The 26,385-nt window shown below is 48.8% G+C and overlaps 1 protein-coding gene across 12 annotated transcripts in view; it reads left to right on the top strand.

The window, feature by feature from the left end:
- Positions 1-26,385, top strand: part of ATXN2L (ataxin 2 like) — a 1,584,242-nt gene that overhangs the window by 1,205,886 nt on the left and 351,971 nt on the right. For all 12 annotated transcript variants that reach the window (XM_069652163.1, XM_069652162.1, XM_069652157.1 and 9 more), the window contains one exon: positions 19,061-19,133. In XM_069652163.1, the coding sequence (XP_069508264.1) occupies positions 19,061-19,133 (73 nt within the window). The remainder of the gene's footprint in view (positions 1-19,060; positions 19,134-26,385) is intronic.

Genomic DNA, 26,385 nt, shown 5'->3' on the forward strand with positions numbered 1-26,385 from the left:
CTATTGTGACATGTAGTGTACCCAAAATCCCACACGTGCCGAGGGACCTCAAATTGTTTTTTTCCGCCCAGATAACTAGTCGCCCTATTGCGAAGCTCTTCATAAGAGACATTGTTAACCCTTGTTTACTGTCGGTTATTCCCCCTATAGTCACTTTGACGGTATCCAGGTACTACGACAAAGACTTCGGGAACTTTCAACGGCGCTGGGCTTCAACGCTTAAGATCCGGCGGCAGTGCCATCCATGTGGCCGGGCCCTCTGGCCAGCCTACACAGTACGGAGTGTGTGGTCAGGGTGGTCATATCTTCCGCTATGTCTCTCCTCTTTCCAACTCGGTCATCACCTTCATTGCCTTTTGCTATGGAAAGGACACCATTTAGGTTTTGTCCCTCTTGCAGGGTCAGATAACCGTGGAAGGATGAGCACGATAAGTGCAAGAACTGGCTGCTCCTTGACCACGACGAAGCGCGGTGCACAGCCTGTAGACTCCTTCGACCTAAAACTCGTAAGGAGCGCTGCGTTAAGCGGTAGGCTGCCAACGGCATGTTGCAGCCTGGATCTTCTTCCGCCGACAGTGATGGGGGCACGAGTGACACCCTCTAAGACCCCGGTAGGAGAAAAATCTACCGCTAGGCCTCCTAGTCTCTCGGTACGAGAGAAATCTACTGCTGAAGCTCCTAGTCTCTCGGTAGGCGAAAAATCTACCGCTAGGCCTCCTAGTGTCTCGGTACGAGAGAAATCTACCGATAGGCCTCCTAGTCGTACGGCGTGCCCCGCTTCTCCGGACATCGCCAAAAGCATCGCAAGGATTACTTCGGCAGTGGGAATGATGCCTAGAGAGTCGACAAAGCGCAAAGAGCGTGCCACGGACACGTCGAAAAAAGCGTCGCAGCAACCCGATGTTCAGGAGGACTACGAAGACAGTCATGAGCCTTTGTCTACCGCTATTAGTAACAAATTTCAGCATCACAGGGAGGGAAATGAAGATTTTCCACCCACCGAACCTTCTGGTTCATCTAAATGGATCAGGGAGAAATTTGAAGGGTGCATGGACCGTTTGGAAAGGTTTGTCTCGCTTTCAGAGTACCTGACCCCCAAGAGACCGCGGGAGGACCCCACTTCTGAGGTTTTCTGGCAATGTAGAACCTTCTCAAGAACATTTCACTTCCTTCCACCCTGAAGATGAAATCCACATGGACACACATCAAGACATTTACGATTAGGAAGGGGATACTACCTTCGTTCAGGACTACACTGCGGATGACTAGGCAGATGCCATGATAAACTGGGAGGACACTTATTGGGTTGAGACGGAGCCATGGGCGCTCCCTACTCATGATCAGGACACAGATGTCCTATGTGTGGATTCCCCTCCTTCAACTCCGGCCCGCAAAGCTACACCAGTAGACGATCAGATGGCTTTCAATGCCATCTTATGGAAGGCTGCCGATCATTTTCAGATCGCCACCCAAGAGGCCATTTCGGAACACGATTTTGTGGAGGACCTTATTAAAGAAAAAACCCCCTCCAGACAAGCCATTTCTCTCCTAAATTCCATTAAAAGTAGATTGGCTCCTTCCCTGCTCACACCAGCCCAGACCAGGGCATCAATCCAAGGGTGGAGAAATGATTTCGGCCATCTCCTACCGACCCACAATATATTAAAAGCCACACCACCCCTGATTCCCTAGTGGTTTACCACCACCTGGAAATGGGCTGGAGTACCCCTTGCTGCAGGAGAGCCACCTCCCAATAAAGAGTCGAAAAGACTGTACACTTCGGGTAAGCGAATTACCACGGCAGCTGCTATTACCACGCGCATAGAAAACACTACTTTGCTTGCTAGCTATGCCGATGCTCAGTGGAACCTGGTGCAAGAAGGTCTCCAGGAAGTGTCTGAACCCGCAAGAACCACACTACTCACTATCGTGGTCGAGGGCAGGCAGGTCAACACAAATGTAATAAACACCCTGGATACTGCAGGGACGGCAGGAAGGTCCCTAGCTCAGGGAATCTTGCTCCAACGGCACACTTGGCTCCGAAACTCGGGCTTCAAGCCGGAGACCCAAGCACCCCTTATAAATAAACCTATCGAGCAATCAAACCTCTTTGGTAAAGCAGTCCACAATGCTTAAGTCTCATGCTCTTTTTTGGCAGTCTCTAAAGTCTCTTCAACAAATCACTCAGAAACCCTCACCCCAGAGGGGGAAGCTGTTCCCGCCGGTCCTTTCGATGCCAATCCCGTTCCTCATAGAACATGTACAATACGGGTAACAACTGGAACTCGGGGCAGGCATCCAGCACCCCTGTCAACTACCCACCCAGGAGTCTGCGACGCAGGAAGGGTAAAGGCAGAGGCCCCAACTCCAGGGGAGCCACAGCCTCTGGTCAGAAATGTCTACGGATTCAGGTGCCCTCCCATGTCACCCCGGTCGGGGGGGGGCGCTTAACATCTTTCCTTTCGGCATGGGTGGGAGTTACATCAGACCAGTGGGTTCAAAAAACGGTCGCCCACGGGTACTGTGGAATTCGCCCGACCCCCATAATTCAGACCGCCCAAGACCCCTGACGCCAGACCATCTGCGAATCCTGAAACAAGAGGTGGGGGCACTGCTGGAAAAGGACGCAATAGAAGCCGTCCCTATTCTTAAGGTAAACAAGGGTATTTATTCAGTGTACTTTCTTCTACCCAAAAAGGACCTCATTATGCGCCCTGTACTAGACTTGCGCACAGCGAACAAATTTGTCAAACCTCAAAAGTTTCGTATGGTAACTCTCCACTGTTGAAACCGGGGGATTACATGGCAACACTGGACATGAAAGATGCATACTTTCATATTTCAATGTTGCCAGCGCACAGAAAATATCCAAGGTTTATGATAGAAGATAAACACTATCAATTGAAAGTCCTCACTTATAAGATGGCCTTCCTAGTGGCTATCACCTCTAGTAGAAGGGTTAGCGAACTACAGGCCCTTTCAGTTGTAGACCCTTTTGTTACAGTCCACAGTGTTAAGGTGGTTCTGCGCACTCATACCAGATTTGCGCCTAAATTCATCTCCAAGTTCCATGTGAACCAATCAATCGAATTACCCACTGTCTTCCAGAATCACACTAGCATGGCCAAAAGAAGCCCACACACACTAGATGTGCACAGGGCAGTCATGTTTTACCTGGAAAGAACAAAACCACTGAGGAAGACAAACCAGTTTTTCGTTTCATTGGCAGCTGGTAGAGAAGGTGATCCTGTCTCTAAATCTGCTATATCAAGGTGGATTGTCAAATGCATCACACTGTTTCTCTCTTGCTAAGAGAGAACTGCCCTTCAAACCTAGAGCACACACTTCTCTGGGCACTGGGGCTTCCATTGCATTCATTGCAAATATTCCCCTTGAGTCTGGTAAGGATTTCAATCAGGCGACACACACCTTGGTCTCGGCCTAGTATGCAGCACACGACCGAAATGCTTATCTCTTTTATGTGATATGGATTCAATATTGAGATGGTACACCACTCATATCACACTCCCTTTTCAAATACCCCGGTCACAATGGACCATGAACCAGGCTGGTTGGTAAAGTATAATATTTATTTATTTTAAAATTCGAAAGAAATCATACACTTTTTAATATGGGGCAGCAATCACCAATGGGGTGATGATAACAATGAGAATGTGAGCAGTGCACTGGGTTTAACCTGCTAGTGGAACTTGGACACAGCACAGCGGAATAGGAGCACTTTTTAATTTAGGAAAGATAGCACGCAAGTTAGAATTTCCCCCTGCAGTGTTCCCTCAACCCCAAATAATTGAATTCTGAAGGGATAGAAAGACACACCAGGTAATCAGGAATAAAAGGCAAGAATCGGAATCCAAATCTGACCTTCTGCTCCCCAAATAAGAGAAAAACGGATTTAAAACCCCTTGCAATGTTATGAAATGACACTCGGAAATAGACAAATAATGCATGCGTGTTAAAAACCTTGAAGAAAATATAATTCCTCACTAAAGCAACAGTGCAAAGACACTAACGATCACAAAGAATGGATTACCAAAAGCATACAGTTTGAAAATGAGTGGAAAGTTTAAAACCGATTGCAGCAAAATGACACGTTGGAAACTTTGCAATTTTGCAATCCCCACCTGAAATTCCTGCCTGAAATGACGTTTTTTAATTGGAACGGGTGAAATACAAAAGATTTGGAGTGTGTTTGGTTGGGGGATAGCTATAGATCACAGGTACAATATGGAAGTGAAAGTAAGTCTCTAGCTGGTGAATTGAAGGAGTTATGCATGATATAAAAAGGTGCGCTTTGAGTCAAATGGAGCTGTGAATTAGGAAAGGAAATCAGTTGTGACAAGAACAGTTTTACTTTACACTAGAGTATTCAGTCTAGGCCACCAAAGATGGACACAGTAAGCTCCAGGATTGATTTGCGAGTTCAACCCTCTCACCCCAGCGCTCCACCTTGGCGTAAACCAGTCCGATGACTCGAAATAGGACTAATGGCTTAGGATTACACAAGACCAAATTGAAAAGAAATATGGCGCTAGCACTAGAAATAAAGGGTAAGGTTGCAAGAATGAGTCTGACAGTTTCAACAAGTTATCAGGATAAGGATAGGATGACTTGCAGAGTGGGATAAGGACCAAGGCAAGACAAGGGATACTATGGGTTTCTATGCGGTGGTGATTGATACTTACAGTCCACTCTTAGTTCCAGATTTTTGGACCATCAATAGATTCTGGTCACCACACGGCAGTGTGCCTGGCAAACACCTGGGCTGTTCTGGTCACCGGATGGCACTGGACTGGGATGGCAAATGACAGTCTTGCTGGTGAGATAAGTCTTTAAAGTTTATTTATGAAATAGTCTTTGAAAACAAAAGGCAGTCCTTTGTCACTGGATCATTTTTTTCTTCCTTCAACTGCTACCAACTGTTATTTCCTTCAAAGCAAGGTGGGGGTTTCTCCACTCGATTGAAAGTGTATTGCCCCTTCACACTTCAAACTTCCTTGCCCTGGGAGTTGCATCGTCGGTGGGTTAGCCTAGCCTAGATTCTTTCCAACCTCGTAATTATCATTTAAGTGTTAGTATCTGCTGAGAGATTATGGTGTGGCTCCCTTCCTTAGTGGGAAGCTTTTAGCTCTGCCATCTGGAATAACTTGTTTTTGAGAGCTTGCAAATTCAGCCCATGTGTTTTAAAATCTTTTTCTTATTTTGGGCCCTGAAGTAAACAAACCTGTGGAATGAAATAGCCCATGTGTGTGTTATCACCAACAACATAACCCCTTCACATTGCTAGGTAATGCAAGCTTTCATTCGACAATTTACTTTAAACAAGCCATTTTTTTACTTTAGTTTGCAAAGGCCCATTTTTACATGTATGGTGAAAAGCTAGCATTTCTTTCTTTAATTTCGGTTTAGCAGCTCCATCAGATTCCTACACTGTCTTTGCAGCTTTAGTCATTTTCTTGAATGTAGGAGTTTTATCTTAAGTACAGATGCATTGAAACTGACATGGCTCAGCTAGTTAGGGTCTTTTTGAACTGCTGAACTTTGGATACTTTTGTAAAGAAATAAACGTGTGTTCCCGTGCAAGTAAAAATGAAGTTGCTTGTTGATTTCTCTGAGTTGGTTTGACAGGGCCTGTCATTAAGGAATTATGCCTGGTTTTGCTGAAGCACGATGAAATATATTGGGCATGGCAGGGCCTTATTGATCACAGTAGTTTCAGAAAGAACAGATGTAATTGGCGCCAAAGCAGCATTTTTCTTTTAAGATGAAAAAGTTACATTTTGAAGGGGAATTTTGTATTTTCAGCAAAGCAGTGCTGCCTTTTCACTTTATTCCATTTATATGTTTCAGAACACACTGGCACGCTCCTTCAGTGTGTCCCCCAGTTCCATCCTGCCTGAAGTGTGCGTGGCAGGACGGTGCACCCATCTTTTTGTTGCTACAAAAACGCAGTTTTGAGGCCATGACGCTCACAGGAACGAGCGCAGCCATATTGCTGTTTCTTGCGCAAATGCAGCTTGGTGATGTGGGGAAATGCTATTGAGTGGGTCAATATATCCCACATATCCATTTGCAAAGCGGCAACCTGGAGTTCTGTACACACCTTTTAAAAAACACTATTGCCTAGACACTCACTCTAGATCTGATTCTCAAGTGCGACTAGCAGTATTAAAATACCTTTTCACTACTGTTCCTTCTCACAACCCACCTCCAACTGCAGGTATTGCTCTCTAGTCTATGCACAGCATGTGACTCTAAGCAGATTTACAGCATCAGAAGCCATGCATTACTCACCGTAATAGTATTTCTGATGATTGTATCTGCTTAGATTCACATGCGCCCACCCTTCCTCCCCGCTTGGATGGAAGGAACATGGACGTCTTACTTTCTCTCTTTATGTACTCACTCACAATAGCCTTGGGCTCCCTCATGGCAGAAAAAATACATTCGGATGGACCTCGGTGCGTGAGGGATTTTGGGTACACTACACGTCACGATGGGGATAGTGTTACAGACACGTCTATGCCGACGTCCCCTTTCGGTTCCTGAAAGACGAGATGCAATACTCTGCGGTTACCACTGGATGTCGGACCATATGCACGGCATGTGAATCTAAGCAGATACAATCATCAGAAATGCTATTATGGTGAGTAATGCATGGCATATAAGGTTGTTTTACTTACCTTAGAAATGTTTTGCCATTCTGAAAAGTATATAACATCTTTCTTTAGAAACTGTTTCGCCATTCTAACAGAAAGTAGATGTAAATTATATTACTCACTTATGATTTGGTTGTGCCTCCTCCCAAAGTAATGCTGTTGGTTTCACTTCACTTTTCCTGTTAGGATAAATGTTATGAGTGTCCCAAACTGGGTCTTGCTTCCCCTGACTTGCTGTTAGCCTGTCCAGAATAGGTCTGCATTGGGTTTTACCTACGTAGAATAACTGAGTCATTCTGAAAGTGCAAAGCTGGATTTTCCTTTCCCTGGTCTGTTATAGACAGACACAAAAACCGTCTTAGTTTTATACCTGCATTTAAGTTGCTTATAGCTCCTGTAAAAAGTGTATAGGTTTTACTTACTTTGAGTTTAACTGTGTTATCCTACAATAAGTTAGTTATTGCTTCCCTTCGTTTGTGAACTGAAAAGCAACTGTAATTGAATATTACACCTCCAGCTAGAATAACTGTTATCCTGAATCCGAGTTATAGGTTTATACTGTTTCATAGAATCTTTTGTTTCACTAGATCAGATAAGTATATTGTCCAGTTGAAATTACTATATGATTTCTTGCTGGGCAGCACAGTACAACTGATAGGGTCTGCTACCCTGCTATTACTGAAAGTAATCTAAAAGTTACTATTGGTTTTGTCTTCCCTAGAACTCCTGTGCGGTGTTCCAAATAAGGTTATATGGTTTGGTCTGTGTACCTTCAAGCATAGTGTTGTGTTTTTCTATAATGTGTTCATAAGATCTGTGATAGTACTTATTTCCCCCAAGATTTATCGGGGCCTACTTGTATTTAAATGAACCAATTGTTTTTACAATACATAATGTTTCAGTGTTTGGTCCATTTGCATTACAATTTCTTCGTACTGATTATACAGCCCTCTCTCCCTCCTAAAATGAGCCTGACTGCTCTGTCTATGCTACCTTGAACTCAGGTGGTAAAGCCTTATACTAAGAGTAGAGTCTTGTACTGTCGCAGTTGAATGGTTTTAATGACTGTAAAACTGTCCTAACGACCAAAAGCTGTCAGAGGATAACATTGAAAGGGCACTATGGAGAGTCTTAAAAATGACACCCATAAAAAGAGTAAAAGGATCTGTGAGTGTGGAAAAAAGGTTCCCACTCACTGAGGTATAGGGAAAAATAATCAACCACTCCCGCAAAAAGTTCTGGGGTTCTCAAGATTGGTAGATTCAGCTCTAAATGTAAACTCGTACCTAACGGGGAGTGTTAGGGAGAATTCTAATTTCTGTGCCAATTCCCTTCTTTTGCTGGAGTTGAGGACTTTATAACCATGGAGCGAGTGAGCATTTCTTTCTTACTCTCAAAGTATTTTGATCTGATTTGGATTATATATTTCCTTTGTTTTGGGAGGCTCTCAAACTCCATAGGCATCTCCATTTTGTATGGTGATGCACAGCACCTTCAGTGCAGTGACACAGGGAAGTCTTAGATTTCCCAAAGGTTTAAATACCTTCTCTTGGTAAAAACGGTGAAATTGACTTTACTTACATTTTGTAACTTTCTAGACCCAGCACACACACTTACAATAGGGTGCTGGAGGGGTTATTTAGTATGCCCTTTGTCTAGTTTCTCATGTAACATTTTAATGTTACCCTTTCTACAATTAATGGCTGATGGCAGTGGTTTACTTTACTACCATTGTGTGTTTTTACGGCGGGCTGCGTTCGCAGCTGCAGTAAAGCACCCATAGGTGCCCATTTTGTCAAAATGGCCGGTCGTCTTTTTTCACCATTTCTTGTTGGAAAGGTAGTTCTTGAGATTTACTCTGTGCGCCAAACCAGGTTTGGTCCCTTTGTTTGTTTTGTCTTTGGCGGGATTCATGAGTGAAGCCCGCCTATGGCTCCAGTGTGTCTGGCAGGGGCAGAAAGTGAGGGAGGTGCCCGAAACTCTTTGTGCTTAATCCCCATGGCTATAGGAATGCACCCATAGGTGATTGGCCGTCGCGCTGTCCGGCAAGGACAGCCACCCTGCTGTGTGATTGACAGCTCGGCTGGAATTAATCGGAGAAACCTGCATAAAAGGCGAGGCTTTTTGGCTTGGAAGGCAGTGTCGACCACTGGATGAAGGAATCTGAAGAAGAATTTGGAAGGGATGGCCGCTGCAACTCCTGGACCGTTGGTTTGCCCGGTAAAGCCCGGCTGCTGTGCTGAAGCTCCAAATTTGTTTCGACTAGAGAAGCCCTGCAAGGATGACTTCTCCCCTTACGTTGGTGGGACCAATCAACTTCAAAGTGAACTGGTTTGGACATCCTCTCAGAGCTGGCTGTACTTCTGCTGCTGGAACCGAAATGCCAGGGAGAGGAACACCACACGGAGTGCATCGCTTTTAAGTCGGACCTGTGTTTCAGGAAGATCCCCCGGTTTCCCTTGAAGCAGGACTGACCAAGCCTGAGTCACCTCAACAGAGTGCTGGACCCCAGATGCGAAGAAAGTCCAGAGTGGTATCCGTGAGACAGCGGTGGTGCTATATGCTAGGAGCTGAAACCGCAAAGTGCCATTGAATAGAAGTTTGCCCATTGCTGCTGCCGACCTTCCCATTGCAATGCAGGAGTCAACAGACATCCTCCCTCTTGGCCCCACGACTGAGGCACAGGAACACAAGGATCTGCAGAGCTGTACCGGAACAGAAGCCAGCTGGAACCATTTCTTCTAACCAAAGGTACTGTAAAGTTTAAGAGTACTTACCTCTTGTGGTGTAGCCTTCCTTGTTCTCAGTTGAGACTACTCTTGGTTAACCTTGAAGAGTTGCTTGCAACTTTGTCCCTCACATACCTCCCAGCTTGTGGCCCTTCAAGTGATCTTATTTCTACAAATTTTTCTAAAAACAGTGTGCAAGACTTTTACTTACCTGCAAAGAAAGTCTTCAGCTCCCCTAGACATTGCTCAACCAACATTGACTGTCCTGGCTACCTGAGACACTCTTCTTACCTCTGACTTTGTGTCTTTACCTTTTCCCCAGGAAGGGGTTCATTTACTTTGCATTGGAGGGTTCAAAAAGTACTTACCTGTTCATGAATTATTTGTTAACCTTTGTTTTATTCCCATATCTAATCTTTGCACCAAACTCAGTATTGCTCTAAATGCACCAGTGATAAATCAATGTCCACAGTGTCCTAGCTATTAAAGCACCTGAGGTTGTAGGAAGTGTCTGTGTGCCATCCCCAATGGGTATCATCTGATTTAGAGAAACAGTGTGTTTTGAAGTGTATTTTAATTGTTACATATATTGCTCCCTTTTGAAGAAGGCTTATACAGCTGACTGAAATAAATTAATAATTGTTTAATCAAGAAAACTTGAGTAGAAGAGTTTATTTGAATACTTGCCACTGTAAATCTCTGTGTAACCACTCTACTGCTCACAATGACCGCTCTTGAGATAAGCCTGGCTGCTCAGCCACTCTACCAACCTGTGTAGTACAGACTTATACCAAAGGTTGGGTTCCTATTGCCAGGAGGTCAGGTTGTTGTAGTGCACCCAACGGGTACTGCATACAGTCTTGCCTAACAGCAGTGCAATGGGATGGGATATGATATTATATGATATGGCATTCGTAACGCGCTTATACACAAGTGTTCCAAGGCGCGACGAGGCGGGGGGGGGAACAAGGGGAGACAACGATCCTACTAGGCCAGGTTTCATTGGAGATACCAGGTGTCATTCAGATAGCGCAAGGGCAGAGGGGAAGGGAAAAGTGCATGGGGGAAAGGGAGAGGGGAAAGTGCAGTACAGGGTTATTAGCATACAGGATAAATAACAAGGGCCAGCTGGTGGCAAAGAGGAAGGTTTTGAGGTGCTTTCGGAACCGGAGATGGTTCTCCTCAAGTTTCAGGGAGGCCGGAAGGCTGTTCCAGAGGCAGGCCCCTGCAGCGGAGAGAGATCTGCCCTCAACTCGTTGTTTGGAGAAGCGGCTGACCCTGAGGGAGTTGGAGGCGGATGAGCAAAGCGCTCGAGAAGGAAGATATTTAGGAAGACAGAGTTGAAGGTATTTTGGCCCAAGGCCCCAGACGGCCTTGTGGACAATGCAGAGGGTTTTGAACTTGATCCTCGCAGTCACTGGGAGCCAGTGTAGTGATTCAGTCCTGGATTGCTTTGTATCACTCAAAGGGATTTTTGTTTACTTTCAAGTGTCTTTTAAGACAAACTGGTGGCAGCAGTTACTTCACTATTTTTATTGGGTTTTATTTTAGCTCTCGCGTTTACAGAATTTGGCTACTAACTGTGGCTAGTGTCCTAACATGGCCGTGCCACAATGTTATTTGTTTATTCTTTGGCCATTGTGTCTTTTTGCCTTCAAAGTTCAGGAAAATCCTTTTATGGGCATGCGTTTGCCTGGGAAAGTTGTGCTTTTCGCAGACTAATGCAGGGCCTGTGAGTTGCAAGCCAGGAAGTGGGTTGGGACTGGCTGGTCCCAATCCACAAACTGGTTTCTGTATGTCTGGTTAGTATGCATGAATTTCACCAACAGTGGTCCCTGATTGGGCAGAGGCAGTTCTCCAGCATGGGATCTGACATGGATTCACATGCTCATGAATATTCCCCGTCGTCAGGCTGGGAATCCTCGGTAAAAGAAAAAGGTCTCACTTTCACTTCCAAACTGTCTTTCTCCTATAAACCAATCACTGAGCTCTGGGTCATACTGCCCCCACCCAATGACTGCTGTCTCCCTAAACCCCTCCTCTGGCAGGCATCTTAAGATTTTTACCACACATTCAAGTGTTGGGAGTCCTCGTGTTTTTCCTCTGAGAGCATTAAAAAGTTCCTATTGTTGTCAGATAAAGCCTGTGTGCTCTTTCGCTTCTTTGACTGGCAAGCATGGATCCTTTTGTCCACGTCTTTCAATGCCCCTCAAGGGCAAGAATCATCGAGAGTTTCATTGGAGATACCAGAAGGCCATCGGGCCTATACCGCACGCCGGACCATGATGGAGGAGAAGGACAGAGGTTCCTTCTTCAAGCTCTGCTCCAGCTGCGGATTGAGGAATGTGTTTGTGGAGGACAAACACTCCCAGTACTTCTACTTTCCATCGGGATCATAAGGCAGCGGATTGTGAGATCTGCCTTGGTTTCTCCAAGCGCACTGTCGAGAATCGTCACAGTAGGTTGGCAGCGTGGCTCAATGCCAAGGCCTCTACCCTGTGTGGCAAGCAGGGGCATGCCTCACCCAGGACTGGCCAATCCGAGGAGCGGGCTTCTAGGTCCTTTTAGGGCGCTCCATCCGTGATGGCCCAAAACAAGGCCAAGCACCACAAGTCCGTTTCCGGCGGGGTTTCTGCGCAAGCTGGTCCCGGGAAGAGCAGGGCACGCTCATCTTCACCGCCTAGTTCTATCTCAAGTCATCGCTCCAGCTCCTTCTCGAAGAGGAAATCGGCTAACCCGGGGACACTGTGGGAGGAGACCAAGGTGCAAGGTAAGGTGCCCAACCTGCCCCTGAAGGCCCAGGTGGTCCAGATGAAGTCATCCTAGACCTTCGAGCTGGTGACGGCCGCCCTCTCGAATGCGAAAGGGGCTGACCCGGTCCAGGTGACTCCGGCACCCAGAGTGCCCCACCCAGGCGGGAGGCTTCAGCCAAGCCAGTGGAGAAAACGCCATAGAAGAGGATGCCATCCCTGAGCCCGAGACCAAGCCATCAGGACGCAAAAAGGGGGCAGGGGGTAGTGGAGTTCTCTACCGTTCTCCAGGGCATGGATATTTCTTCTTCGGACAAAGAGGACCTGGTGTTTGTTCAATTGGTCCCGGAGGACGTGGAGAACGACGACGGCTGAAATGCTGAGGGGATCGACGGCGGTTATGCCGACAATGATGTGGGCGTTGGATCCAGCAAGCCTCCCCCCCCCCCCCAAACAGCTCCCAGGGACGTGTCGCTGGACATCCTTTCAACCCTCCACACGCTGGTTTCGGAGATCCAAAAGAGGATGCTTATGGCACCCCCGTAGCGTCCAGGTCACCCTGCCGGCAAAGAAGAGTAAACGCCACCCTACGTCACCTCATCAACCACCGCACATGCTCCCCCCCCCCCCTGGATACAGGGACGGAAATGGCAAACACTGACGACAGCAGTGTTTCCCTGCTGCCGAGGGCTTCTCCCCCGGACGAAGTGGGATCGTTCCATGCCATTGTCACTCGCGCGTCTGAGCTCTTCCAGCTGACACCAGAAAAGACCAAGAAAGAAGGTTTCCTTTATCAACGCACTGTTATGGCGGTGCCTCTCCTGGACGACGTTTGGGATGAGGGCCTTGCGCTGATGAGATGTCCTGCCTCCGCACTGGCGAAAAGAAGTACCGGGTTCCGGAGTCTGCACCCAAGTGCCTGCGGTCGCAGCCCTGGAGCTGGAGCTCAGTGGTCTCGGCGACTGCCAGGAAGCAGTCTTTGAATCCCTCATCGTCAGCCTCTATTAGAGGGGAAGAAGTTGGACGCCGTGGGTAGGAAGGTGATCTACTCTGCGGCAATGACGGTGAAGTCAGCGAATACGCTTGCAATCCTGGCCAGATATGACAGGGAGCTGTGGTATAAGATGGCCATGCTGCTGGAATTTCTCCCTGACGACAAACTGGTCGAGGCGCTTGAGATCCTCCAGGAGGGCAAGGTGGCATCGGACCATGCATCAGCGTGGTCCTGGACATCGCGGACACAGAGTTCCGACAGATGGGGAACAGGGTCTGCCTCTGTCTTTGTGGCTGGTTGAAAGCCACCAACTTTCGGCAGGAAATCCAGACGAGGGTTCTGGACATGCCCTTTGACGGGGACAACCTCTTTGGGAAGGCCGACAAAGAATCATTGCAAGCCATTAAGACCAACACAGAGATGGCCCGTGCGCTTGGCATGCTTCAGTAACATAGTCCTTCTTTTCGTGCCTCAGGAGGGAAATCTGGCAGATCGTCCAAGGGTTTCGCCCGGAGATCATATTCGTACTGCCAGCTCTCCCGTTCCACAACCCAGGAGGCCTACAGGGGCCGTTCCAAGGCTTTCGGAGGTGGCAGATGTTGCACCCAAGGCAGTGCGCAGGACCCGAAACCAGATTGAACCGGCCGGGACGTCAGGCCCCCACCTTTGCACCCCAGTGGGAGGCCAGCTGCCAGGCTTCATCAGCGAGTGAAAAGATATCCACCGACCAATGGGTGCTGGACGCTCTCCTCCACAGACACACTCGAGTTCCAGCAGAGGTGTCAGCGGAAACCGCAGGTGGCCCGACAGGAGCAGTACATCCCTCAGCTCCTGCAGGAAGTGCAGGCCATACTAAAAAAAGAGAGCTTGTTCCAAAGTGACTCGGGGCTCCGGAGTCTAATCCAGATACTTCTTGTTAAAAAAGACTTGGGGCTGGAGGTCCATTCTCGACCAGTTGCATTTCAGCAAGTACCTCAAGTACCAAAAATTCAGGATGGTCACGTTGCAGCACATGCTCTGCCAACTGGAGAAAGACTTCCTGACGTCGCTGGACCTGGAGCACGCTTACTTCCATGTCCCCATTCACGAGAAGCATCAGAAGTTTGTGCGTTTCATACAGGGAAAGCACTACCAATTCAAGGCCCTCCCCTTCAGACTGAAATCAGACCCCAGGGTGTTTACGAAGTGGCTGCCACCAGTGGCACCCATCTGTGTCTACAAGGGATACATGTGTACCCGTACCTCGACTGGCTCATACGCGCGGGAAGTCGCAGTCGAACACATGGAAAGGACCGCCTGGCTGCTGAAGGATCTTGGGTTCTCTGTAAACTCTCCAAAGTCTTGCTTGATTCCATCGCAGAACGCACTGTTCCTGGGGTCCAACCACAACACAGTCTCCTGCCTGGTGGCCGACTCGGAAGAGAGAATAGTGGCCATACTGGGGAAGGTGCAATGGCTGTTGACATTGAATACCGCCACGATGCAGACCATCAAGTTGCTGCTCGGCATGATGTCTTTGTCTATTTACCGGATTAGACACTGTAGGTTGCGGATGCGACCCCTTCAGGATTTCCTGGACGCTCAGTGAATCCAGATGTCTGGAAGCTTTGCAGACAAGATTGTTCTTGACGAGGAGTTCTATCGAGCATTAAGGTGGTGGGGCGTGCGCTCAATCTCTGGGGGAACGGATTTCCAGAGCATCCCATACCAGGAGATGGTCACCACGGATGCTTCCCTGGGGGGTTGGGGAGCCCACACCGGACATATCCACGCCAGAGGCCTGTGGGTGCCAGAGGAAAGGCATCTCCACATCAATGTCCTGGAACTGGGAGCAGTGTTCTGGGCCCTCAAGTCGTTTATGCCGTCCCTCAAGGGCAAGGTGGTGAGGGGCTTCACGGACAATACCACCACCATGTTCTACATCAGGAAGCAGGGGGGCAGACCCCAGATCGATCTGTTTGTGACAGGGACGAACTTCAAATGCCAGAGATTCACCAGCAGGTTCCACCAGCCGAAGAGCATGGGGGATGTTTTCCTTCCCGTGGGAAGGCCTGTTCCTGTACGCATTCCCCCATTGCCTCTCCTGTTGCGAGTCATCAATCAACTCAAACTGTGCCATTGCAGGATGATCCTCGTCGCTCTGGCGTGGCCGAGGCAGATTTGGTACCCGGACCTTCTCAACCTGTCGACGTTGCCTCGAGTCAAGCTGCCAGTTGTTGCGGATCTGCTCGCCAGAGAAGGAGGTGCAATCCTACATCACAACCCAGGATCGCTGAACCTGAAGGCCTGGCTCCTGCAGCCTTATAGTTCGGTGGGTACAAGCTACCAGCGGACTGCAGGGGGAGGTCCTTACCAGTGCCAGAACATCGACCCTTAAGTGCTATGGGCACAAGTGGAAGCGTTTCGCAACGTGGTGCCAGATGTAGAATATCAACCCTCTGAGGGTCACGGTCCTGCAGATCCTTCCGTACTTGTTGACCTTGGCCAAGGCGGGGATGGCGCACGCCTCCATCAAAGTGCATCTGGTGGCTGTCTCCCACTCCACCAGGTCTCTCGGACGGTCTTCTCTTTGGTCACACCGGCTAGTCAAGGAGTTCCTCAAAGGGCTGCTTCGTTGGTTCCCGTCGGTAAAGGGGCCTGCCCCAGCGTGGGAACTGAACGTGGTACTGACGAGGGTAATGGGGGCCCCCTTCGAGCCTATGCATCAAACCCCTCTCACGCTCCTTTCATTGAAAACGGCTTTTCTTGTGGCCATCACCTCTGCCAGGGGGTAGGTGTGATCTAGGCCCTGTCATGCAAGCAGCCTTATCTGACTTTCCACGAAACGAGGGTGGTGCTGCGGACACACCCCTACTTCATGCCCAAGGTCCTGTTGGGATTCCACCTCAACGAACATTTGGTGTTGCTTGTGTTTTTTCCGACACCTTCATTGCCAGCTGAAAGGTCTTTGCACTCTCTGGATGTGGCACGTGCTCTGAAGTTCTGTGTAGCACACACAAAGCGTTTCCGTAAGACATCTCAACTTTTCATGAACTTTGGTCCTGTGGACAATGAGAAAGCTTTGTTGAAGGCTTCCATTTCCAGGTGGCTCTCTGGCTGTATCATGCACTGTCACCAGTTGGCAAACCGACTGCCGCCTGGCCGTCTGAGAGCCCATTCCACCAGAGCAATCGCTGAGACAATGGCTTTCCTGTCTGGTGTGCCCCTGCTGGACATCTGCAATGCTGCTACGAGGAGATCTACGCACACCTTCACAAAATTCTACTGAGTCAACAGGGATTCCAGAGAGGAGTCCAGGGTCGGCCAAGCAGTGCTACGCAACCTGTTCGCTTGAAGGCCAGCTGGTTCCGTAGCTAAGAGTAATTGCTTCTGTTGACCCTTGCCACCTCCCGTGGTTGTGTAATGTTGTACTGCAATATATTCTTTATTCTCAAGCATGTGAATGCATGCCAGACCCCATGCTGGAGAAAAGGGACAAGTTACTTATCTTTAAGTATTGTTCTCCAGCATGGGTCTGGCATGGATTCAAATGCGAACCCTCCCTTCTGCTCCTCTGCTGCTCTTCTTCGTCATACTGCCACTTTACGTCCTACCAAATCTGAAGATGGCTGACAGAGGAGGGGCTTAGGGAGAGGGCAGTCATTGGCTGGGTGCAGTAAGACCCAGAGCTCATTGATTGGTTTATAGGAGAAAGACAGTTTGTAAGTGAAAGTGCTTTTACCGAGGATGCCCAGCCTGATGACAGTGAATATTCATGAGCATGTGAATCCATGCCAGACCCGTGCTGGAGAACAATAGTTAAAGGTAAGTAACTTGTTCCATCGTCATTGGTTGGGCTGAGTTTCTGTGCTTATCTGAGTTTTGGAGAAGACTGCTCTTGCAACCATTCCCCAGAGATCCTACAAGGAGAAAGTATCCTGCATAGCCGGAAGATTTCAGAAAACCTGTGGACCGATCCTGAGAAGGCCAGGCGATCAACTTTTGCTGCAGTCCCGGTGGAACTCTTTGTGGCTACTGATTGTAGAAGACGTTTGTTAGTGCTTTGACCCTGTGGGGTGATGGGAACAACCATTCCTGATGTCTTGGTTCCCTGCCATTTGTAGTCTTTCAGAAGCGTTCCTGGGCCATCCCATTGCATTACAATTTGGGCTACTGTGGTGAAAGGGTCACTGTTCCGTGTTTTGACTTGGAACTTCAGGTCAGCTTGTTCTGTAAGTGGCCTCTCTGCGTAATCTCGATGTCCCTGCATCCAAGGGTCCCGAGACAAAAGGCTTTGTCCAACTGCAGCATTTGTGACCCTTGCTATAGCCGTGCATCAGTGACCGCCCCTGAAACCAGCTTTCCCGCATCTAGTCAACAATCCTGAAGAGTCCTGTGCCTGCTGCATTGTTCCAAGCAAAGAGGTTGCACACAGCTCCTGAACACGACCAGAACTCTTCTTGCGCCCCGCAGCTTCTGGGGTTCTTCGACTGGCACCAACAGCAGGAAAACAGACCTGAGGCAACTTTCCAACGACCTGCCAAGTCTGAGGAAAGATAAGAGTACAGGGGGGTAAGTTACAATGGTAGCTACCTGCACCAATATCTCCACCGTTTTTAAAGTTTGTAAACTTTTAAATAGTTTTGTAACTATTGCAATACTTGTCAAAATCCCTCCAAAAGGTGTAAAAAGGTTTTACTCACCAGATACCTGCCCCTCATTTTTTCCCTTAACTCATAAATCTCTTGGAACCTTTTGTGAACTTTTGGGCACAAGGCCCCATTGAGCTTAGGCTTGGATTTTGTAAGTTAGAGTTCATAGTCCCGTGGACTGTTTGTGCAATTGTTATCTCCTTATCTTCCCTTTCAGGTATTAACTCTATGCTTTGTTCTAAGTAACTGTGATTGGATATGTGTTTTTATATTGGTATTGTGTGAGAACATTACCTGCTCTATACATTACTCATAGTATATTTTTGAGCCTATAATAAATATCATTTCTTTATACGTACTGTCAAAATCTAATCATTGTGTACTCATTGTGTGGGCTCATTTTGGACTCCTGACCTCACTCACCTCTCCTAAGACTTGACTACTCTCAATGCTACTTTGATTGGTTTGGCTAAACTCCCAGAGTTTTCACTGTTCACTGTAACTAGGCTGGCCTCCACCAGGCCAGAGTTTAGAAATCCATCAGCACTATACAAATATAACATAACATGTATTTTTCTATATATTGTGCAGTATATTTTGTGTACATGGGCCCAATTCTACTTTACTACCACTCCAACTTCTCCGTTGAGTAAACCTGGACTGCTTAGACACACTTTCAATAGTTGTAGTTGGGACTAACTTATTTGACTCTATTTCATTTAATAACTCACCAGAGGTTTTGGATATAGATGGGTATTTTAAGTCCATGTGAGTTTTGTTTCTTGATCTTTATTCCTCTATGTATGTTTTTCCAAATACCTACTAATCGGCAAATAAACCTACGTTCGTAGCACATTGACCACTTTGCACATCGACAGATTTTAATCCCAGCAATGCCGACTGAGATGTTATTCCTTAATTCAATAAATTAAGTAAAAACGCATTTTGTAATAACTTTCATCATGTTCTTTGTAGGTGGGAGTAATCTAGCATGAAGAGCTAATGAAAGATGTGATATTTTGATGTGTTCATGGTAATAATGAAAATGCCCATAATGGTGAACATGCATTCCAAGCAAGTATTTCAAGTCCATGTTTCTTCTTCCATAGGTATTTTACAACCCCAACTCAATGCAAGGCTGGATTTTGGTAGTTTTTTACTGGCTAATCTTACCCTGCACTTGTAGCCCTCACTTTGCGGTTCAATCTATTGTATGCCAGGTGTGCTTTAGGATTACAAGATTTCAGTCCTTGATGTACATCTGAAATTTGTATTGCAGGGTCCCCAGATGTACCAGTACCCAGTGTCAAACTCTGTGCCAGGGCAGCAGGGAAAATACCGGGGTGCGAAAGGTGAGATCTGTTTTAATTTGCACACAGGCCACATATGTTTGTGAAAAGGACAGCTAGTTTAGGATGAGTATAGTGTTGCAAGGTGACTCTGGGGATAAGGGCAGAGAACTGAAATCAGAATGCAGGTATTGGAAGCAAGATTTGCAGTTAGATGAGCAGCGTCCATCGGACTACATAATAGGATCTTCTATATAAGGTACAGCCTTGTCACTGGAATCCCTGCAGTAGGTGAAATTGACAACCGGCATGCAATTGCAATAGGTGGTGTTCAGGCTGCTGCATGGCCTAGCAGTGTTCTTATCAGTCAGTCTAATCTAAATTCTCCAGCATGGGTCTGGCATGGATTCACGTGCTCATGAATATTTCCTGTCGTCAGGCCGGGAATCCTCGATAACATTTTTTTTTTAAAGTTTCACTTTCACTTACATACAGAATTTCTCATTTAAACCAATCACTGTCCTCTGGGTCATACTGCCCCCATCCTATGACAGTCCTCTCCCTAAGCCCCTCCCTGTGGCAGCCATCTTCAGATTTTTACTGCATGTTTCAGTTTTGGGAGTCCTCGAGTTTTGCTCTGTGAGCTACTTCTATGTTTTCTTCATTTTTCGACAAAGTCTTATTTTTGTTCTAAAAGGGCCTGTGTGCTCTTGTCTCCATCTGCCGACCGCACAGATCTGTTTTTCAGTGAATTTCAGCACCCCTCAAGGGCGAGGATCGTCAAAGTTTCTTCGAAGTGTAGAGAAGGCCACCGTGCCTACTCTGCATCTCCAACCATGATGGAGGGGAAGGAAGGAAGGAAGGAAGATCCCTCTTCGGGCCTTGCACCAAGTGCAGCCTACTGAACGTGTTTGTGAAGGACAAGCACCTCCAATGTCTCCGTCTTCAACTGGTACACAAGGAAGGAGAATGCAAGATCTGCCTCGGCTTCACCAAGAAGACGGTGAAGGAGCGGCACAATAGACTGACGGTGTGGCTGAACGTCAAGGTCTCTGCCCCTTGCTCCGAGCAGGGTCATGCCTCACCCAGGACTGGCCGGTCCGAGTAGCGGGCTTCTAAGTTCTATGAGGGCGCATCCCCCGTGGGGGCTCAAGACAAGGCCAAGCACTGCAAGTCCAGTACCACTGAGGTTGCCACCCAAGCCGGTCCTGCGATGAGCAGGGCACGTTCGACATCACCATCAGCCTCCATCGCAAGCCAACGATCGAGCTCCTCCTCCAAGAGGAAGTCACCCAACCCAGCTATGCTGTGGGAGAGGCCAGAGAATCCACAAACTACCCATGAAAGGTTCAGTCGGCTCAAGAAAGGTCTTCGTCAACGATGGAGTTGGTGGCGGCTAGGTCGCCTCCCCCCCAACGCAGAAGGTGTCCCTGCCTCCGAGCGAGAAACCATCGCAGTGACTTTGGCGAGTTCTGCTGGTACACCGGAGATGAGGATGCAGTCTGTGAGCCCGGCTCCTGCTGTCATGATCTCAGCCAATGAGCACAGTTTACATTCAGGCGTCCCAGATAAGCCAGGAACATTACCTCAGTCAGTGGGTCTAAAGTGGGTGTTAGCCTGGCATACGTGACATTTGCACCACTCCCAGCATCAGTTTCCATAGACCTTCATAGTGTTAACATTGGCCTTTTACTCCAAACATGGCTTCCGCAAGATCTATTCAGATCTGACAGCGGGTTCCATTGATATTGCAGAGGGAGCTACTTGAGCCCTCCTCTGCTGAAGTGCTTGCTTCGTGTCTTCTCTGCTGACAGCGGGTAACGCTACCAACGCTTTCTCCTCACAGAACCTTTCAGAGGAGAGAAATATAAGACAGCTTTATAGGAAAAAAGATAACGCAACCTCACAGTTTATATAGAAAACTTACCGAATTGTAGTTTTCTTCAACGCAGCATCTTCAGTCAGCAGTGGGCGTTTATTACCACAGTAGCTCCTGTCAGAAGTTCCTCTCATAGCCGCAGCATCATCCAACAGCAGTTTTCTCCAAAGCCGCAGCATCTTCAGTCAGAGGTTTCTTCCGCCGCCTCCGCACCTTCCGAAAGGATTTTCCTCAACTTTCCAAAAACCTGCATATTAAACAGAGGTATTTAACTAACGAACTGAATAGAAAAATACAAAAAGATGGTAAATTAGCTTAGGTACCTAAAGTATTGCAAGTTTCTCTCAGCGCAGTTGTTACTGCGCTTTACCTGGAAACTGCAGTTATTCCGTATAGTTAAACTTGCGTTGTTTCCTCAGCCTAAGTAACTTCATAGTCATTTGCAGCTATAAACCTTCCTAAGTCTGGGAACCTGCAAAAGAAAAGTTAATTATTAGAAAGAGAGCTCTCTCCAAAGTAGAGATACTTAAAAGATATAACGAATACAGCCTTTCTACCAAGATACTTTACCCAAAGACATTTTCTGGAAAAGGATAGGCATTCTCAAGGCAAACAACTATTGAGCCCTCAGCATTCCAAGACTCCATTGTATTCCATTTTCAACGCGCCCTCTGTAGTAACCAGGATGGAGAGCTCCACACATAATAAACACAGGTGAGAGGGGAGAATTGCCAAAGTATATATTTTAAGGGGAACACCTTCTCAGTAATTAGATGCTATAGCCATTATATTGTTGTTGTAATTTTTGCAGAAAAGAATCCAAAAGGTGCCCAAGTACAGGTTTGCAGGCTGAGAAGGCATTATGCTCCAGAGGAGTCCAGGTAAGCGTTACACCGACCCCTCAGGATGAAAGATGGCGGGGTGGGGGACGTCAAGGAGGCCCCGGTCCAATCCCAGGCCGTGTCACCGGCCATACAAGTTTTGTCCACAGACCAGGAGTTCTTACTCACGGTCCACGAGGACGTGGAGGAGGACCACGACGATGGCGCAGGGCCTAGTGCTCCGATCACGCCAGCTCAGCCGAGGCATGTATCTCTAGACATTTCATCAACCCTACACACTTTGGTGTCAGAGATCCAGAACAGGATGCTGCAGGCCCAGTTCCTACAGCCTCCAGGCACTCGATCAGCCTCCGGCAAAGAAGAGGAAGCGTCATCCGAAGCCCTTGTTTCAGCCTCCACATCCGCGTCGGGTGCCATTTCCCCCCCCCTGTGGACTTGGACATGGGGGTGGCAACGACTTACGGTATCGTCACAGCAGGCTGGTCTCCGCAGCCGAGGGTGTCCCCACCGGATGAGGTGGAGTTTTCCATTCCATGGTTGCCAAAGCCTCTGACCTTTTCCAGCTTACACCCGAGGGGACCAAGAAGGGGGGTTTCCTGTACATGAGGAGCGAGGCCAAAAGGAAGACCATCATGGTGATACCCCCTTTTGGAGGACGTGTGGGAGCAGGTCCTGGCCCTCTTGAAGCCTTGCTCAACCCCGGCCAAACGGGATAGACTGGAGAAGAAGTACTGAGTGCCAGAGTCCGCACCCAAGTACCTAAGGTCGCACCCATCGCAGGACTCTGGTCTCGGTGGCTGCGAGGAAACAGTCGGCGAACCCTTCCTCGTTCTCCTCAGGCCCTCCGGACAGCAAGGGGTTAAAGATGGATGCCATGGGAATTAAGGTTATTTACACCGCAGTGTCCACCAGCAAGGCTGCAAACGCACTGGCGATCCTTGCCAGATAGAACAAGGAGCGGTGGTATAAGCTGGGCCCGATTCGGGAGTTCCTCCCCAAAGACAGGAGGATGGAGGCGATCACCCTCTTCCAGGGGGAGAGGCGGCTTCGGGCCATGCCATCACAGTGGCACTGGACATCACCGACACAGGGTTCCAGCAGATGGGGAACAGTGTCTGCCTTCGTTGTCAAGACTGCCTAAAGTCTTGACGTCCCCAGGCCTACGCTGGAGGTGGTCTGTGCCGCCCTTGCCCTCAAGGCAGGACAGTGGCTCCGAAGCAGACCTGAACCAGCCAGGACATCAGGGCCCCCACCTGTGCACCCTGTTGGGAAGCCGGCTGACTGGATTCATCAGCTAGTGGGAGAAGATCACCACCGACAGATGGGTGCTGGACGCTCTCGTCAACAGACATACCCTGGAGTTTCAGCACAGGTGTCCGCGGATCCCTCCCATAGCCCGGAATGAGCAGCACATCCTTCAATTCTTGGAGGAGGTACGGGCCATGCTATGAAAAGGGGCGATAGAGCTGGTTCCACGACTTTTCCGGGGCTCTGGAGTCCATTCAAGATACATTTTCCTTTTTTTTAAAAAAAGGCACCCAAGGCAGGGGGGTCAGCACCCGTGGAGCTTAAGCGGGGCACATTTACAGCTTTTCCCTCTGGGGCTTCCCGGGACCTCTGCTGGGCTTGGGGAAGGTTAACCCACAGGGGAGAGACTGGGCCAGCACCTCCAGCCGCCCTGGGGCTTTAGCATGGCCCCTTTAGAGCTTTTAGTTGTGGGGAGCGACGTGGACCCCGCCGGAGCTCCCCGGGAACACCACCGGGCTTGTGGACGGTCGAACCAGGCCCGAGACGGTCACCCAAGGCTGAAGCGGCAACAGCCTCAGCCGTGCTGGAGCTCTGGCCAGGCCACCTGCTCTGACCCCAACATCCAGGGGCACAGGCTTGGGGTACCACCACCTGCGCTCTGGGTGGGGACTTAAGCCCTTGCACCTGGATGGTGGGGCCAGGGCAGGCGCCGGGGGCTGGATGCCCATTCTAGACCTGCAACGTCCCAAAAATTCAGGATGGTCACGTTGCTCGGCCAACAGGAAGGAGACTTCTTGATGTCGCTGGACTGGACTCTGGGGTTTTCCAATTCTTAGCCACCTGGTTCTGCAGAGCCACATGAAATGGCAATATGGGATCTGTAGGTGGACCCTGATTCAAAATGTCTAAGATCATCCTGATCATAGTGGGAAGTAGGCCTGGCCCAGCCCAAGTACTCCACCACTCTCAACATAATGCATCGGTAAGAGGAGTCGGCATCTTCACCAGGGTCTGGTCTGCCGAACTCCAGCTCAGGTGAAGTGTCTATACCACTGGCATTATGCAAGGTATCACAAAGATCCTGCATCCGACTTTCCTCCGATATGAGGCATTCTGGTACATTAGGGGGTCCCAAACTGGAGACTAAAAGGAGCCTCGCCTTAATCAGAATGTTCCTCCTCCTCAAATATGGAGGCGAGGGACTTAAAAACGTTTTTCTTCGGCAGAGGAGTAAACCTTTTTTCAGGAAGCACAGTCAGAGGCTTCAAAGGCGACAACTGGGACTTAGAAACCAGCTTTTGAGGAGGTTCTGCAGTTACAAAGGGCTGTGCCGGTAAATTTGGCATCTAGGGTCTGATCGGGGTGGAGGACCCGACAGGCACAATCGACTGGCGTCGAGGGCATCGAGGGTTTGGACGGTTTCGATGGCGACGAAGACCGTGACCTCGCTTCGCCTTGTCCGAACGTGGCCTTGAAGGCTCTCTAGGATCGCGCTGTTTACCAGGGCTCGAAGGGCGCACGAGTATCCGGCCGAGACCGCTCCTTGCTGTCTTCACCGGAAGGGGCAGACCGGACCTTGTCCTGCTTCGCGGAAAGTTTCCCACTCCACGGGTGAATGTTTGGAAGCCCGACTCGCCCTCTCGGGGGATGCCCCATGAATAAGACTAAGAAGGCGACCGGTTGTGCCTTCGAGCGACTAAGACACATCGAAGAAAATCTTCTCAACAAATACTAGAAAGTACGAGGCGCGCCGAGTTTCACGAAGCAAACACGTTTGTGGAAAAAACTGAACTGAGGCTACGGGCGCCGCGCGTGCTACTTACCACATCCAATGACGTCACCCTAGACGGAGGCCTTCGAGGGACATCGACCCGACGCCATCGACGCAGGGCGGCCTCTGCTGAAAAATTTCCAAAGCAGCCGAGCTCTGGCCACTACATGTCAAAGATGAGGAATACGTTGGAGGACACAATCTATTCAAACAATAGTTACAGGTAAGTAACTTGTTCCTTCTCCAGCAAGGGGTCTGGCATGGATTCACATGCTCATGAATAACAAATACATAGCAGTACAACATTACAAAACCACAGGAGGTGGCAAGGCTTAACAGAAGCAATTACTCTTACCTCTGGAACAGACTCGCCTCAAGCAAACAGGTTGTTTAGCACTGCTTGGCCAACTCTGCACTCCTCCCTGGAATCCTGTCGATGCAGTAGAACTTCGTGAAGGTGTGCGTGGACCTCCATGTAGCAGCCTGCAGATGTCCAGCAGGGGCACACCAGACAGGAACGCTGTCGCAGCAATCAATCCGGTGGATTGGGCTCTCGGACAGCCAAGCATTGATTGGTTCGCCAACCGAAGACAGTGTGTGATGCAGCTGCAGAGCCACCTTTAGATGGAAGCCTTGGACAATGCCTTCCCATGGTTCACATGACCAAAGTTCACGAACAGTTGAGAAGTCTTTCGAAAACTCTTTGTGCATGTCACATAGAACAAGATATGGCTAATTGCACGATGGGGCTTGGATCTCACCCACCCTCCTGGCAGAGGTGATGGCCACAAGGAAAGCTGTTTTCCACGAGAGGAACTTGGGAGGGGCCTGATGCATAGGCACGAAAGGGGCCCCCATGAGACTCATCAGCATCGCGTTGAGTTCCCATGCCAGGGCAGGAGCCATCACCGGCGAGAAAGATCGAAACAGTCCATTGAGGAACTCCTTGACGAGACGGTGAGACCACATTGAATATCTTCCTGGAGACCTGGTGTAGCGGGAGATAGCCCCCAGATGCACCTTGATAGAGGTGTGCGCCAGTCCAGCATTTGCCAAGGATAACGAGTATGGAAGAATCTGCGGGTCTGTGACCCTGAGAAGGTTGATCTTCTGCGACTGGCACCACATAGCAAAACGCTTCCACTTGTGGCCGTAGTACTTCAAAGTTGACGATGCTCTGGCCTTGGCAAGGACCTCCCTGCAGTCTACTGGCAACTCGTACCCTCCAAACTCTAGGACTGCAGGAGCCAAGCCCTCAGGTTCAGCGATCCTGGGTCGTGATGCAAGATTGTACATCCTTCTCTGGTGAGAAGAACCGGGACGCCTGGAAGTTTGACCGGAGGTGGCGCTGACAGGCTGAGAAGGTCCAGGTACCAAATCTTCCTCAGACACGCTGGGGCAAGGAGTATCATCCTGCATCAGCACTGTTTGAGTGTATTGGTGACTCTTAGTAGGATAGGCAACAGTGGGAACCCGTACAGAAACAGGCTGTTCCACGAGAAGGAGAATGCCTCCCCCAGGGTCCTCGGTTGGTGAAATCTGCTGGAAAACCTCAGGAATTTGGAGTTTGCCGCT

This window comes from Ambystoma mexicanum, chromosome 3p (assembly GCF_040938575.1).
Source record: "Ambystoma mexicanum isolate Mex_15411 chromosome 3p, UKY_AmexF1_1, whole genome shotgun sequence".
In the NCBI taxonomy this organism is placed as follows: Eukaryota; Metazoa; Chordata; class Amphibia; order Caudata; family Ambystomatidae; genus Ambystoma; species Ambystoma mexicanum.